Genomic DNA, 14,096 nt, shown 5'->3' with positions numbered 1-14,096 from the left:
GTAGAGGTGAAGTCAGTGGCAAGTTGTCAGTGCTGTCAAGGACATAGCACTAACCAGCAGTTATGCGCTGCGTCATCTCCTCACTTAGGTTTTCAGCAGCTTTATGCAGTACCTTCCCGCCCACGCTGTAGCCGGCGAGGACAATCTTGGTATTGGGACACTTGGTTGCGGCCTGTAAGCGCGGTGTCAGTATCATCATCACCACTGTTGCCTCCTCACATCTTGACGTACCCGTTTGACAAGCTCAGCCATGATCAAGCCGCCTTTTGACTTGTTTGGTGCTACCCAGTCGCGTATGTTCGCCGAAAAGTTCACACCAGCAATGGCCAGGTTTTCCGGGCCAATCAACTCGGCCAGATGGTTGAATATCATGGGGCCGTCATCACCAACCTTTCCTACGTTGCCTTTCTGCTTCAATCCTCGGGCGAAGATCATGGTGACATTGCGGCAGGGCGTCCCGTCGTCGATCTGGTTATAAGTTTGGTTGCCGTATGGGTGTCTTCCCTCGTACTTTGGTGGACCCTTTTTGCAGCGTTTGACGTGGGGTTGGAAATGCGTATCGGGTCCAGGGATAGCAAGGGACATTGGCGGCTCTACGACGGGAGCCGCATAGATAAGGGCCGCAAGGGCGATGAGAGTATGAGTGGGCTTCATGAAGGATAAAGGATTTGCCGACCGAGGGCCGACTGACCTGTCGCTGCAGAGCTCTACAGACCAGAGTTAAATCACAGAAGACAATGAGGAAGCATTCAGGAACAGAGAGAGCGGGGGGTAGCTTGCCATTATATGATTAAGCTTTCGTCCTTGTTCTTGTTGCTTTTCTGCCTCGCTCTATGAAGCCGCCCCCGTACCCTTATCCCCTTTAACAGGCCGAGAGTCGATCCGATGTCAGTCTTCAGGCGACAAATGTCATATACTAAGTATGTCTTGATTGAGTTCATGTGTCTTTTTTGTGTGGCTTTGAGCCCCTGTCAAGAGATAAGTAATACTGTAGCCACATATCAAGCAACAAAATCATAGCGCCATTTCAGCACAACCACAATATAAGGGCGTCATACACTACGCCAAAGAAACCACAATGGCCTTGATATCAAGGAAACAGATCATGCTTGACATCATTTTCAGGATGGCGCAGAGTGGAGATTTGAAACATCAAAGGGTTGCATTCCTTTTTTCGGCCCGTCTTGAAGCCTCTGCCCGGCTGCTGCAACTTGTGTCACCAAACACGGTTCAGTCATCTAATAAATCTTCATGATTGAATAAAGGTATATAATAGCATAAAAAGGCTTCATCAAAGAAATCATTCAACCCACTGCCAGCTATCTATCCACATATCCATCCCATCCTACCCATCATCGTGTCCTACCATCATAAAATACATCGAAAAACGCCTCGCTCTCTGAACCTTAGTTTTTGGTAGAGTATGGCTGAGGGTTATAGGGACGCGATACCAAAGGGTCGTTGGACTGATATCCCGTCATGTTGACTTCGGTTGTAGAAGCATTGCGGTTGTCTTTCTTGAAGATGAACAAGATCGCCTTCAAAGAATCGGAGGGGTTCATCATGGCCAGCCAAGCGTGGATACCGAGAGGACCGCCCTGGTATGACCCCTCAGGAATGTTGCCCTGTTCCAACTTGGAAAAGCTTCCCCGGCCATGACCAGACTTGTAAACGCTCCATGGGTAGGCAAACATGAAGAACAGCGACAGAGGAGCCATTTCGATGCAGATGACAAGGTTGGGAATGCCAACGTGAACATCAGCGTAAGTGAGCGTCTCGCTGGTCTTGAGAACGTTCTGGTCGTTGAGAACGGTGAAGATGATCTAAACGGTCAGCTCCATGCTAGAAAGGTAAGAAGGGATAGATCTTACACCCTGGATAAAAGTTAAACCGACTACAATCTTGAAAGCAGTGAGCTTCAACATCGGGTTATGATGGGCGAGGTCCTTCTTGAGAAGCATGTACATCTGTAGGATCGAGAGGACTGAAATGACGAGGGAAATCGACATGATGATTCGGAGGTAGATGTTGGCGAAGTGTCGGTCGTTGCTCTCTTGACAGAAGATACCGGCAGCTTGGGTAATATCGGTAGCGACTGCGACACCGATTGCGATGACGGGCATCTGAAAGATCATGACCCAGCGTGTCTGAAAGACAGTCAGTAAGAATTCCAAATACTCATAGTAGTCAACCATACCTTGAACCACTTGATACCATTCTTCTTCTTTGTAGCAAAAAATACGTCTTGTTGGTCGCGGTTCGGAGAGACATAGTCGCAGAGGAGGAGGAAGAAAGATCCGAGCGCGAAACCCTCGTAGACGTGTAGCCAGGGCTCGATGTAGACTGCTGCCTCGGGAAAGCAGATGCAGAGGAACGAAATGATGGAGAACGCTGAAATGAGTGTGCCGATTCGCATGATCCTGAGAATGTTAGCGCGTATACTACCTAGATTGGAGAGTTGGCTGCGCGTACTTGACTTGTTCTGAAGGGTTTGATAGATGCGTTGCGTGCATCATGTTGATGAAGAACATGACAATCAGAGCAAAAGCAGCGAAAGATCCGCCAATGATCATACTCAGCTGGTAAAAGCTCAAGCTACCTGTGATATTCTTCTCAGCATCTATCGAACGTTAGCTAGAGGTCCACGCGTCGGCGGGGCTGGCAGTACCTTGGGCGAAAGAATGCGTCGGACAAGTAACGTTCGACTTCTCGTCGTCACCGCTTCTAAAAAGACCCATCGTAGTGTTGTTCTATAAAGTCGAGAAAAAAGGAAGAAAGGAAACAAGTATATGTTGAGGTGTAGTCGCTTGTCTATTGTGAAGATGAGATGTGAGTATTCGCAACCGGCGACAAGCTCAATATATACAAATCGCAACGGCGTCATCCCCAAGCTAAACCCCTGTAATGAAACCCTCAGATACTAATCTAACCGCAGTATCAGCATAGCCAGCTATGGATCAGCGTCAGCCCTACGGCATAGCTCTCCCACCAAAACGGCCATTGATACGACCGATCTGCCGACATTGACACCTTTTCTGTGTCGTTGAACAACGGGGTGCTCCGCGGGCTTGTCCGGTAGATGCAGGGATCAGCGTGTCAGCCTCCCATAGCTTGCCAGGGGTTAGGGAGCTTGGGACATGTAGAGCTGCTGTGATTTGTTGGTTTGAGTGAGAGCGGCCGGCTGGCTTACTTTTGTGGCTGTACCCTGTCGACGTGAAAAGTCGGTATTGTGAAGAGGTGATAGGACAATGAGAGGAGTTGAATCCACTCTGTTCAACGCTCTGCCAAGAGATTCACCTGGACCCTCAAATATCCTTCTCAAGCTTAGCTTCAACCATGTCCTGGCTCGTGATAGGATCAACAAGCTCTCCAATCCCAACGCGAAAAAAGACTGCTTTGATGAGATCTCAAATTGAAACAAGATAGTTACATTGACGCTTGTTCTTGCGGCCTCCCAGGCAGTGCGAGATCGGCAGTTGCTGTTCGAATGGATTCCTGCTTTTAGCATTTCCATTCGAACGTGGCTTAGAGGAGTGACGATGTCGCTCGAATGGCTCGTCAAAAGCGGTCTAGCTTCACGTTGATCAAAACAAAACCCCACCAAGCGTTTAGATAAGGCGGGAAATCGGCACGATAAGGAAATTATCGAAACTTTTGCTCAATGCGGTTTGAATTAGGGACGATCACATCGATTTGGTTTCAGGGCATCAGATTATCCATGTTTAAAGGATCTCAAAGGATCCGCTAGGCAGTGTTTTTATTTCTCTTGGAAAACCTCTACCGAAGCCTTGTCAATGTATCCTTGCCGCTAGCTTGACGTGAAGGTGTCTTGAAGCTTCGTGTGACATACCCTATACAACGTAACTCGCGTTAGTTCGCGGACCAACAAAGTTACTCTTTGAGTGTTGTCGACAAGGGTGTCCAGATTAATCTTCATTTTAGAACAGATCGAGATCAAGTTAAGACTGTGGTTTGGCTGAGCTAGGAAAGTCTAGAAATCACTATGGGAACGGAGAGTCGGAGGATTTGTTGCCGCTTCTTCCTATCGCGTATTCTTGGAAGTGGGAGAACGCTACCTGCAGTCATGATTGATGTTTCTTACACGACTTTATTTCTTCGACTAACTTGACATCTCTTCTCCTCGTGATACGTGGGCCCTAGGATTCCCATACCAATGGAGGCTATGCGCACTTCCCCTCCTACGCTCACTTCTTCACTTCAGAGCCGACCCTGCATGTAACCCTCCTACACTGAAGTCAGTAACTACATATCCAATCAGTCATTTGGAAACGAACCTGTAACAAGCATATCTGCTCCTGTTGTAAACGCAGCTGCATCGCTCAGCAAATAGCACACCATAGGTGTCAAATCCTCCGGCACGCCCAGCCGCTGCAACGGGGCTCCATTTTCGTACCAGTCAAGAATAGCCCTCTTCTCTCCCTGCAAGCGTGCCAACAAAGGGGTTTGGATCGCGCCTAGCCCATGGTTAGTGGAGTAACTCAGATTGTCGAGTGTGACTTGCCTGGCGAGATGCAGTTGACCCTGATGCCATATTGTCCCAGCTCGCCGGCCAGAGGACCCATAAGGCCCTTGATAGCAGCCTTACTGGCATTGTAAGCGGATTTTGGTTGCACTGGAACGTATAGACTTTGTGCATTGATGCTGGCGATCGCAACAATACTCCCAGGAGTTTTGGTCTCGACAAGATGTTGCGCAAGGAGCTTGATAGTCCAGTATATCCCTGATGTATCCCGCTGGCTTGTGCTTCTGCTTCAACTTCCTAATTACTTCGCCTTTTCATGGACCCCAAAATGGCTTGCTCAAATTGCCATGTCTGACCATGAGCTTCACTAAGCCCCCACTATCCCAATTCCAGTACTGGTGTCAGCTGCCCAATTCAGCCAAGCGCCATAATCATCATGTTTTCACGACGGCGCAGCAACGCGTTGCGACACGAAAGCACTCATCAGAAAACATTACAACCTACTCATCCTTTGGCCTCGCAACTACCAAAAGTCACTTGATCCGTGGAGATCTAGAGATTCTGTTTTCGCCGTTATTGAGTCGACTCAGTCTGGGCTGACACGATGGTCCGCGCGTCTGCACTTTTAATCCTGAGCCTTTTCGGCTCGGCTCTTGGTGTCGCAGCGCCGCAGTTCGACCAAGGGGCAGAGCTACGCAAGTCAGAGTGCGATGCAAGTAGCTCGCATAAAATCTAAGAGTTCCCAACTAACATATACCTTAGAATGGCTGCTTCGATGCCAGCTTCCCCGGCGGTTCATGTACCAATGATCCAGCCTGTATGTGCAACCAGAAGAAGTACCGCGAGGCGTATTTCTGCTGCATGGCTAAGAAATGCGACGCAGATGTGATGCCTGGTCAGTATAAGAAAGATTCCAAGACTAGACACCTCTAATAAGCTGTGCGCAGAATCTGTCGAGCGCCAACATACAGAATGCCAGGCCAGGAACCTCGACTTTACCTTTGACGCTGAGAAAGTTTGCGGTATCAAGTTGGAGGCGAGCAGTACCTCTGCAGCTGCGTCAACCACGAGAGATACCATAACTACTTCACGTTCTTCAGATGGATCTTCAGCAACATCGGTCTCGGCCTCTACGACATCAGATGCAGAAAGTACAAGTAGCACTGAGGCCGCCAAGAGTGCTTCAAGTACCGCTCAGGAATCATCTACAGGTGGTGCAGCACCTGTAACTGACAGTGCATCACGGTTGGGTGCCCCTCTTGGGGTACTGAGTATGTTATTCATTGTCGTTGGGATACTTAACTAGGTCGAAGTACTTGGCTAGATAAACATCCATGACAACCTTAATTAACAGTGCCACTATTCCTCAAGATCTTCCGCCCGCTCAATCTAGAGGTCTTTTCCCGTAAGTTGAGTATCTGTTAGGTTAGCAGTTGGACTTCAGTAGGATATGCTGCACCTACACCGGCCAATAAGCATGAATGGTCCTGTCATTGAGGTCCCTTCTGACCTTTGCCAAAAAGACCGTAACCTCTTCCTGAGTCCACCCCAGAACTCTCGTCAAAGCTGCCATAGACAATGCTTCAAGGCCCTTGAAACTATCCATATTCAGATTGTTCCACTCACCAATCTCCTTATACCGTTTATCCAGAGGCCAACGGTTCGTCGGCCACTTGAAGACTGTCTCGACGATATCCACAAATCCCGCATCGCGTAGAATATCTTTGTTCTTTTTGTTATCCTGGAATGGGCGGCCAATCTTGGTGGATGCTTCGTCGAGAAGATGGATAAGCTTGGAGAGATGATGATCTTTAGTGAGGGTCTTGTCATCTGAGTGGGCAAAGAGATCGATTTCAAGAAGCTCTACATAACCGCCAGGAACAAGATTGCTAAGTGGAGCTAATCAGCATTATACAACCTCATGCCACTATAACTCTTACTCGTAAATGCTGCTAGCAAGTTTAGGCCAACTCTTGATGCTGAAAGTCATCATTCGACTGTGAACATAGTCGAATGGTTCAGAGAAGTTCCACGGCTCTTCGATATCATCGATAAAGAACTCCACGTTCGGAGGAACACTAATCACTGTTAGCAGGTATCCTGCAGCGTTAAATGGGAGAAATACAAATCAGGCTGAATTGGCGAGAGGTCGACACCAATCACTTTTGCTTCGGGATGTTCGTCGGCATAGTCGATGGCCCATATTCCTGTCCCGGTCCCAACGTCAAGAACCCGTTTGGCCTTAGAGTTGGGATCATTCGGAGGTGCGAGGCCGAGCTTGTTGTCGAGCATTAAGATAAACAGGTTATGCTGCAAGTCTAGCTGAAAGGATCAGTAGTGAAGTCGGTCTGTCGAGACTTTGCCATACCGAGCCTCTCCTTCTCGACGTCGTCATTAGGAAGGTTATACTCTGTACCCGTTAGTTAACCGCAACATCACAAAACCGAGTGGGACTGACTCCCATCCTTATATCGATGATAAGTCCTGCCGTTTTCCTTTCGATAGTCTAGAATGGAGCTCCTCAAACTCTCAGACGTGGATGCTAGGCTCTTTTCCACTAGGTCAGCTCGTCAACAACAAAGATTGGTGAGAAGTGGCCTACCGATCCAATCGACGAGTCGTGCTCACCATCCGACTAAAATTCTTGGTTAATGAGTCTCCCTGTCTTTCTCAGCACTGGTGGAAAAACCTGTTCATCCGGTACAAGGTCAGGCTCCGCGTTGATAGTTGGTTCGGCCATTTTGATGCAAAATATTTAATCACGCAACGTTGAGAACTTCCCCGCCCGGAGAAATCATGATTTTTATGAGGAAGTCAGAATCCCAGTCGGGATTTGTCATCCTGTTGGTTGAGTTCGTCGCGCATATGCAGATGGGTTACCAGGGTTTGATCATACGACCTCCCAAAGCAGTGAACGTTTTGGATAAGGCCTAACTGTTTCGTTCAATCCAAACCATGATGAGAGTTCTATAGGGGCAATTTGTGTCTGATGATACAGCTCGTACTCTGGGATTATTTAGATAAAATGGTTACTCAATCGCTATGTTCGTCATCACGCAAGCACTCGTTCTATGCACAATAGTTGCCCAAATAACCCTCATTGGCACTCTATCTAACCCCTCATCCATCTACCCTAATACTCGCCAGATACATGATTTCAAAAACCTCGCTGAACATTTCCCCTGTTATGATATCGAATTCCTCCCATCGATTCCGCTTTTTTTGTAGGCTTTCCTCGACTTTTCATATTTTTTCTAGTTGGTTTTCTCTTTTTCTTTCAGAAGTCGCCCTGGTACTACATCAACTACCGACTGATCCTCTTGAAAATAGAAGACCGGGAAACTTATTGACAAGCTACCTAGGACATCCTTACCTAGTAGTAGTGGTCGTGGTGATGGTGGCCATGGCTCTCACGACGGCTCTCACGACGACCCTGGCGGCGGGGTTCGTCCTGGCCACGGGGAGGCTGGCCCATCTGGAAGTACTGGGGGCGTTGCTCCTCTTGCTGAGCAGGATACTGCTGAGTGGGGTGACGACCACCCGGATTGTTCTGCAACTGCTGGTACCGCGGAGCATCTTGGAAACGTGGAGCGGCCTGGAAACGGGGCTCGCCCTGGCGCTGAGTTCCATTCTGTGGCTGAGTTTCATTCGGGAACATATACGCACGGGCACGCTGCTGCGGGGGCTGGCCTCTAGGGGGATATTTGCGCTCGTCGGTAGCTCTCTCTTCCTCACATGGAGGGCAGATCCAGTAACGCCATTCCAGCTTCTCCTCGACTGGAGTATTACACCCTGGACAAGTAGTGGTGATCGCGGGGTCGTAGCGAGAAGCGTTGTCCTTGACGGCTCCGCAAAAGAAACATTCGTGCATCCAGAAGGTGATGGGACACATGGTGAAGGATGGGGAAGAACTTTACGTTTGAAAGCTGATGGCAGTGTTTGGTGAATAACGGTTGAGATGGTATCTGAAGGTTGCTGTGGAAGGCTGTTGTCAAGGTGGATGAGATGATGGATGATGATGGATTTGGATTTGGAGGCGATAGGATGGGATATTTAAAGAATTTCAGTCAACAGTCCATAAGTGATAAGATGTTCTCTATTACTCATACTGAATGTTGATGTTCAGCATGACAAAGAGTTTAATATTCGCAATTATTGATCATGCAATCTGCGGATGTTCGAACTTCCGGAACGAGAAGTTGAACATAATTCGACCAGCAATGATGTCGAATCTCTTGACCACCATTGGATGGCATTTCGATTCTCATGTAAGCCCTTCATTGAACGTGACACTCATCACTGTTGTTTATCCTGTCGTCGAAAGAACAATGACCATATCGAGGTTTTGACAAACAATGATGTACAATATGGACCTCGGACAAAGAATAAATGGCTGAACAAATCACGTCAATGCTGAATTGGGCGCTGGCTTTGGAAAATAAGCATTACTTTACTAGTTATTATGGCTAATAGGATACTGATCATGGTGGGAGATCTACCAACGGCTCGTGATTGCCGAATTAACAAAGAAATGAGTCTACAAGTAGCGAATACATAGCTAGTACCCTGTTCGTACACAACACTTATATACCCTAGTAAAACGACCGATTATTGGACAGCTCGTCAAAAGTCTTGGTCAAACCATGCAGCCCACAGCCAGTGATATTTACTGACTGCGAGCCACCACTTTCAGGCAGCACTTGAGATTTCATGGACTCTCAAACTCCTACGTTGACCAATCACTCCGCTCCCAGGGAATCTCTGGCTTTGAGTCCATTGAACGGTTCGGAAGTCTGCTATCTTGAAGTTAGATACATATTGACTACTCAAAACCACTCCAAGTCTTCTGGACAGCGCTCCAATATCTCGCCTCGTCCTTTCTCGCATGTGCAACATGAAGAGACCCATCAAACTTCTCCAGATGAACATCAAAGCCCAGCTTCTCCGCCTCAGTAGCTTGCGCCTCAAGATCTTTAAAATTGATCAACTCATCCTCCTCGCTATAAATATACGTTCGTCGAATCTCGCGCTCCCTCTTGCCCTGAGCGGTATTATGCGTTGAGCCCCAGAACGCCAGCCAGTCTTTCGTAAGTCCAAGAAACTTGGTGAACTGCCATGCAGCTGCAAAGAAATAGACAATCGGCATACATATCAAGCGATATGACTTTGGAATAGTAGACTTGAAGAAGGCAGCTGTGTTGGTGAGACGCTGGGCACCTGGTGCTGAGTCAAAGACTGTTACGTGAGGCGGAAGCCAGGGATCTTCGCCTTCTTGAGCAGTCGCAGCATAAACATCATATAACGACGAAATGTTCGATGAACCGCCATTAGAAAAGAGATGGATCATGATTCCCGGCTCAGCCGCTGATAACGGGGCGTCTGGGAATGAGGCTCTGATAACTGGCACCGCTGGCTTCACCGATTCAGCAAGGACTTTCGGGTCGAAAAAGTTATTGTTGTAGCTTTTCACGAGAACAAGTTGAGAAGTTGGGTATAGCTTCTTGTGTTTATCGACATATTTGGCAATGTGGCTGTCAAGCGCGTTGGTCCAGCTGGCGATGATGATGATCTTCGGAGAGTTCGGCGCCGTGGGTTCGGAAGGGCGGTAGACAAAGACTTCGTTGGAGAGCTTCTCCATGTAGGAGAGAGGCTTCGCTTGTTGGGTCATATCGGGGAGTGGTAGAGGGACAATCAATTGTAATAGATTTGTGATGCTGTATTCGAGGTCAAAAGGTATTGATTGCTGATATTTGGGCTGCTTATGGTGCTTACGCGGTCTCAAGGCGTCGGTGAGATCTGACGTGGCGGGGTAAGCAATAGCGCGCTTGATTATGGCGCCAGTGAATTGCGTCCGCGATGATTACCCATGGTCCGATGAAATGAGTAAGTTGACGACCATATAGCGGAACAAACGGAATGCAATGAAATACAATGGTTCGAAATGAGCGAGTATTAAGTCTCTTTTATAGGATATCAAAACTATAAGCTATTCTGATATTTTCTTTATGGCTCATCTTTCCAGGTTTGTTTCGATCGTTGCTGGACGGCTGTGCAGGACGGAAGCCCTGATAATGACTCCATTCACACATTGCTGGACGCTTCTGTATCATGCTTGTGCTTCCCAGCTCTAGACTGGTATTGTGCCATCAGCAACTCTAGCATTGGTCACAGCAACCACTCCAAAACCTTTGCACTGCATTCGGCACCTTTATAAACTAGGGCATGTCAGTTATGTAGCTTTTCTCTCCTGTCTAGCTTGACTCGTAGGCAGCTTCAAGATACACGGCACTACTATCACTGTTGCTACCAACTAAATCTTCTGCTTTGCTCGTAGCGTAGCATCTACGAATTCTGCTTCAGATGTAGGTACTGGCAGACGGGTTTCAACTGGGCCTATGACCCCTCGCATGCACTTTCTGGACCTTTTTTCTCTGATGATACGACGCTTTGGATGGAAAACTCTCATGAGTCGAGTAAGTACTAGTGCCCGGTATGGCCCTCGCCAAGGGGGTTCGACTTTTCTTTCGAGCTGCCCTTTGTCCGAGCCTGCCGATCTCGAACACCCAATTGTATGGTTAAACTTTGGAACAATACTACACTGTTGCATGTCACCCTTGTCCTTGAATTCAAGTCTCGTGTTGTTCTGAGCCTCAATGCCTAAGCTCCATTTGCATCGTTGATCCGAGGCTACACCAAACCTTGACCAGGGACCCTTAACGACCCCCATTGTTCGCCGACGAATACCCAAAACAAGCAACTGCATTAGCCCACAGCGTTAATCAATCTGCTGATCTCGGTGGCTAACTTACCGAATCATAGAAGTTATCGCTCCTATCAAAACAATGCCCCCGCATTCATTCACGAGCCAAATTGTTCACCCTTGTTGGACTGCCGAATTGTAGTGCGTTGCCGATTGGCGCGCATCAAGTTAAGCATGGATTCCTCACCTTGCGCGCCAATCATTTCCCCATATTCCCCAGATTTATCACTAACACCCCCGGACGATGGGGCTCAATTTCTCCGCTGCGGAATAGAGACAATGACGCTACGTAAAATGACACTACCTCGGCGGAGATGTCATCGTTATGCGACGGTTTAAGCGCGAGGCGACTATATAAGACTCCAATCTTGACCGCATCTTTTGGAGGGCAGCAACCTGCCGTCAACAGCAGAAACAGGTCTCAAGATGCGTTTCGCCGCCATTGTTTCGTTCCTGCTGCCCCTCGTGGCGGCAAAGCCTGCTCAGAAGGGCAAAACCTTGAGCAACGTTGAGATCTTTGATCCTCCTTCCAACTACAATGATCCTCAAGTTCTCTATGCTCGTCCTCTTGAGCTTTCTGACGGCACCCTTCTGGCTACTTGGGAGAACTACTCTCCCGAGCCTCCTCATGTTTGGTTCCCCATTGTGAGGAGCAAGGATGGCGGAAAGACTTGGAAACCTTTCTCCAAAGTCCAGGATACTCAGAACAACTGGGGTCTGCGATATCAACCCCAGCTCTATGAGCTCCCCCGTCGATTTGGAAAGTATCCCAAGGGCACTGTTCTTATCTCGGGCAGCAGTATTCCCACTGATTTGAGCGAGACTCTTATCGAGGTTTATGCTAGTCTTGATAAGGGTGAGACTTGGGAGTTCGTCAGCCATGTCGCTCTTGGTGGCGAGGCCAAACCCGAGCATGGGCTTACTCCAGTTTGGGAACCTTTCCTGATGTAAGTGAAGCTCTGATAATACAATCTGATAAATACCAACAATTTGCAGGACATATAAGGAGAAGCTCATCCTGTACTATTCTGATCAGCGTGACAACGCTACTCACTCCCAAAAGCTTGTTCACCAGACCACCACTGATCTCAAGACGTGGAGCAAGGTTGTTGAGGACACCAAGTACGATGACTACTACGCTCGCCCTGGTATGCCCACCGTCGCCAAACTCCCCAACAACGAGTACATTTACACCTACGAGTATGGCGGTGGCCCCAATCCTCCCGCCGGCAGCACCTACTGGTTCCCCGTCTTCTACCGCCTCTCCAAGGACCCCCAGAAGTTCCTCAACAAGCCCGGCCAGCAGATCATCTCTACTGACGGTGCTCGACCCGCCGGTTCTCCCTACGTTGTTTGGACTCCTTATGGCGGAAAGAACGGCACCATTGTGGTTAGCTGCGGCACCATGTCTGAGATCTTCACCAACCAGGCTCTTGGTGATGCGTCTGCTTGGAAGAAGTGGAGTGTTCCTCAGCCTACAGCCTACACTCGTGCTCTTATGACGTTTAAGGAGGATCCTGATCTGCTGATGATCATGGGTGCGGGTATTCTTCCTCCTGCTGGTGGAAACAATACTGTAAGCGCTAGTGTTGTTAGGCTTTCCGAGATCATGAAGGCTTAGACAAAGTTGTACATAACTTAGCGCAAAATTTACAAATATAGAATAAACGCCCAAGACTTATGTTTCGTTCCTTATTAGGCTTTGAAAGAATATTTCTAAATCACTCCAAATTTGCTTTGCGCTCTGTATCAAGTGCTCAGCGTGTGGGGTCCTCATTCGTCACCGAGGCTAGGGCATAAAGTTTGGCCATGCAAGCTTTGACAATCGATGCCCTATCTGAGTTGGGTTTATGAGAGAGTTATTTTCAGTTGATAGACCTGACAGCTGATTCGTGCCCTTAGACTTTACAATGAACTATCGGGCCACATTTAAATGCATTCCTCTTCACTTCTTATTTGTCCGCTCTCACATTAACTTCAGACCTTCATCCTGTCTTACTATAAATATCATCGCTTCATCATGTCTTCTCTCCTAGTAACTCTCATCAACCCATCACTCTACCCACCTCCTGCATAGTCTACTTCATGATGAGTATCTATCAAGCACTACGACGCGCCCTTACCACCAAGGGTCCCAAGCCTAATTCAACTGGTGCGCCAACGGTCCACACACCGGTCCACACCACACGACCCTTTCGCCACGTCCCTGTGGTACAAAAGCACTACGGTGACGATCTACAACTTCACAAGGAGCAAGAAGCTCCACGCATAGACAGAGAATTCAAGTATTTGGACTTGGAGAGAGATCTCCTTGCCCTCGAGAGGAGGCTCAAGGGTTTGGGATACCGCGACAGCAACGTCCTGCACCAGTTGTGGGCCAAGTACGGGGCCTCGAGGGAGACACGCTGGGCTCTCAAGGGCGTGGAGCGTAGACTGAACGAGGAAAAGGAACGGAAGAAAGTTGGTATGTTTTTGTCTGTGATTGAAGTGTATTCTGAGGTGCTAACACGACTTACAGAGGATTTAGAGCAGGAGCTTCGTTACTACAGGGGATGGGACAAAAAACGTACGGTCTCAGATTATACATCCTGATGTGCCTGGCTATACCGCTCCAGAACTTTAGGCGCGTCAGGGTGCGTGATCAAATGGGAGGGGCCAGTTTTGCGAAGAATAACTTTCGTTTGTTGCTTGCTACAAGGCTTTCAGTGGAGGGATACTTAACTGAATAGTGTCACGGCGATCTCAGTGGACAGGGCTGTCATAGAGTTTAAATTTATAAAAGTAAAGAGGTTTCTCGGCAGAAGCTTATAACGTAATAACTGAGATATCGTGACTTATGTGCTATGAGTCTAA

General features: G+C 48.2%; 8 protein-coding genes across 8 annotated transcripts; 3 read left to right on the top strand and 5 right to left on the bottom strand.

Annotated features, from left to right (window-relative positions):
* Positions 1–49: 49 nt before the first annotated feature.
* On the bottom strand, positions 50–654 carry FSUBG_7839 (cutinase; the record flags this gene model as incomplete). The annotated part of the gene is made up of 2 exons (XM_036686184.1): positions 50–172; positions 232–654. 2 exons carry the CDS (start codon positions 652–654, stop codon positions 50–52), a joined length of 546 nt encoding a protein of 181 aa, XP_036536629.1.
* Positions 655–1,406: 752 nt separating this feature from the next.
* Positions 1,407–2,738, bottom strand: FSUBG_7838 (uncharacterized protein; the record flags this gene model as incomplete). Its single annotated transcript, XM_036686183.1, has 5 exons — positions 1,407–1,823; positions 1,872–2,147; positions 2,198–2,420; positions 2,473–2,620; positions 2,669–2,738. 5 exons carry the CDS (start codon positions 2,736–2,738, stop codon positions 1,407–1,409), a joined length of 1,134 nt encoding a protein of 377 aa, XP_036536628.1.
* A 2,349-nt stretch (positions 2,739–5,087) lies between these two features.
* Positions 5,088–5,908, top strand: FSUBG_7837 (uncharacterized protein; the record flags this gene model as incomplete). Its single annotated transcript, XM_036686182.1, has 4 exons — positions 5,088–5,199; positions 5,298–5,378; positions 5,431–5,754; positions 5,838–5,908. 4 exons carry the CDS (start codon positions 5,088–5,090, stop codon positions 5,906–5,908), a joined length of 588 nt encoding a protein of 195 aa, XP_036536627.1.
* Positions 5,909–5,942: 34 nt separating this feature from the next.
* FSUBG_7836 (methyltransferase) lies at positions 5,943–7,223 on the bottom strand (the record flags this gene model as incomplete). Its single annotated transcript, XM_036686181.1, has 7 exons — positions 5,943–6,372; positions 6,424–6,561; positions 6,609–6,801; positions 6,852–6,893; positions 6,942–7,032; positions 7,086–7,118; positions 7,173–7,223. The coding sequence occupies 7 exons, from the start codon at positions 7,221–7,223 to the stop codon at positions 5,943–5,945; spliced, it is 978 nt and encodes a 325-aa protein (XP_036536626.1).
* Positions 7,224–7,856: 633 nt separating this feature from the next.
* Positions 7,857–8,375, bottom strand: FSUBG_7835 (uncharacterized protein; the record flags this gene model as incomplete). The annotated part of the gene is made up of 1 exon (XM_036686180.1): positions 7,857–8,375. One exon carries the CDS (start codon positions 8,373–8,375, stop codon positions 7,857–7,859), a length of 519 nt encoding a protein of 172 aa, XP_036536625.1.
* Positions 8,376–9,305: 930 nt separating this feature from the next.
* FSUBG_7834 (transmembrane 53-B) lies at positions 9,306–10,151 on the bottom strand (the record flags this gene model as incomplete). Its single annotated transcript, XM_036686179.1, has 1 exon — positions 9,306–10,151. One exon carries the CDS (start codon positions 10,149–10,151, stop codon positions 9,306–9,308), a length of 846 nt encoding a protein of 281 aa, XP_036536624.1.
* Positions 10,152–11,669: 1,518 nt separating this feature from the next.
* Positions 11,670–12,864, top strand: FSUBG_7833 (BNR Asp-box repeat domain protein; the record flags this gene model as incomplete). The annotated part of the gene is made up of 2 exons (XM_036686178.1): positions 11,670–12,190; positions 12,240–12,864. 2 exons carry the CDS (start codon positions 11,670–11,672, stop codon positions 12,862–12,864), a joined length of 1,146 nt encoding a protein of 381 aa, XP_036536623.1.
* A 467-nt stretch (positions 12,865–13,331) lies between these two features.
* FSUBG_7832 (uncharacterized protein) lies at positions 13,332–13,866 on the top strand (the record flags this gene model as incomplete). Its single annotated transcript, XM_036686177.1, has 3 exons — positions 13,332–13,707; positions 13,762–13,809; positions 13,859–13,866. The coding sequence occupies 3 exons, from the start codon at positions 13,332–13,334 to the stop codon at positions 13,864–13,866; spliced, it is 432 nt and encodes a 143-aa protein (XP_036536622.1).
* Positions 13,867–14,096: the final 230 nt, after the last annotated feature.

The sequence above is a fragment of the Fusarium subglutinans genome (assembly GCF_013396075.1).
Source record: "Fusarium subglutinans strain NRRL 66333 chromosome Unknown NRRL66333_c0000102, whole genome shotgun sequence".
Taxonomy (NCBI): Eukaryota; Fungi; Ascomycota; class Sordariomycetes; order Hypocreales; family Nectriaceae; genus Fusarium; species Fusarium subglutinans.
Note: the sequence above shows the minus strand (reverse complement) of the source record. Positions and strands in the feature narration are given on the sequence as shown.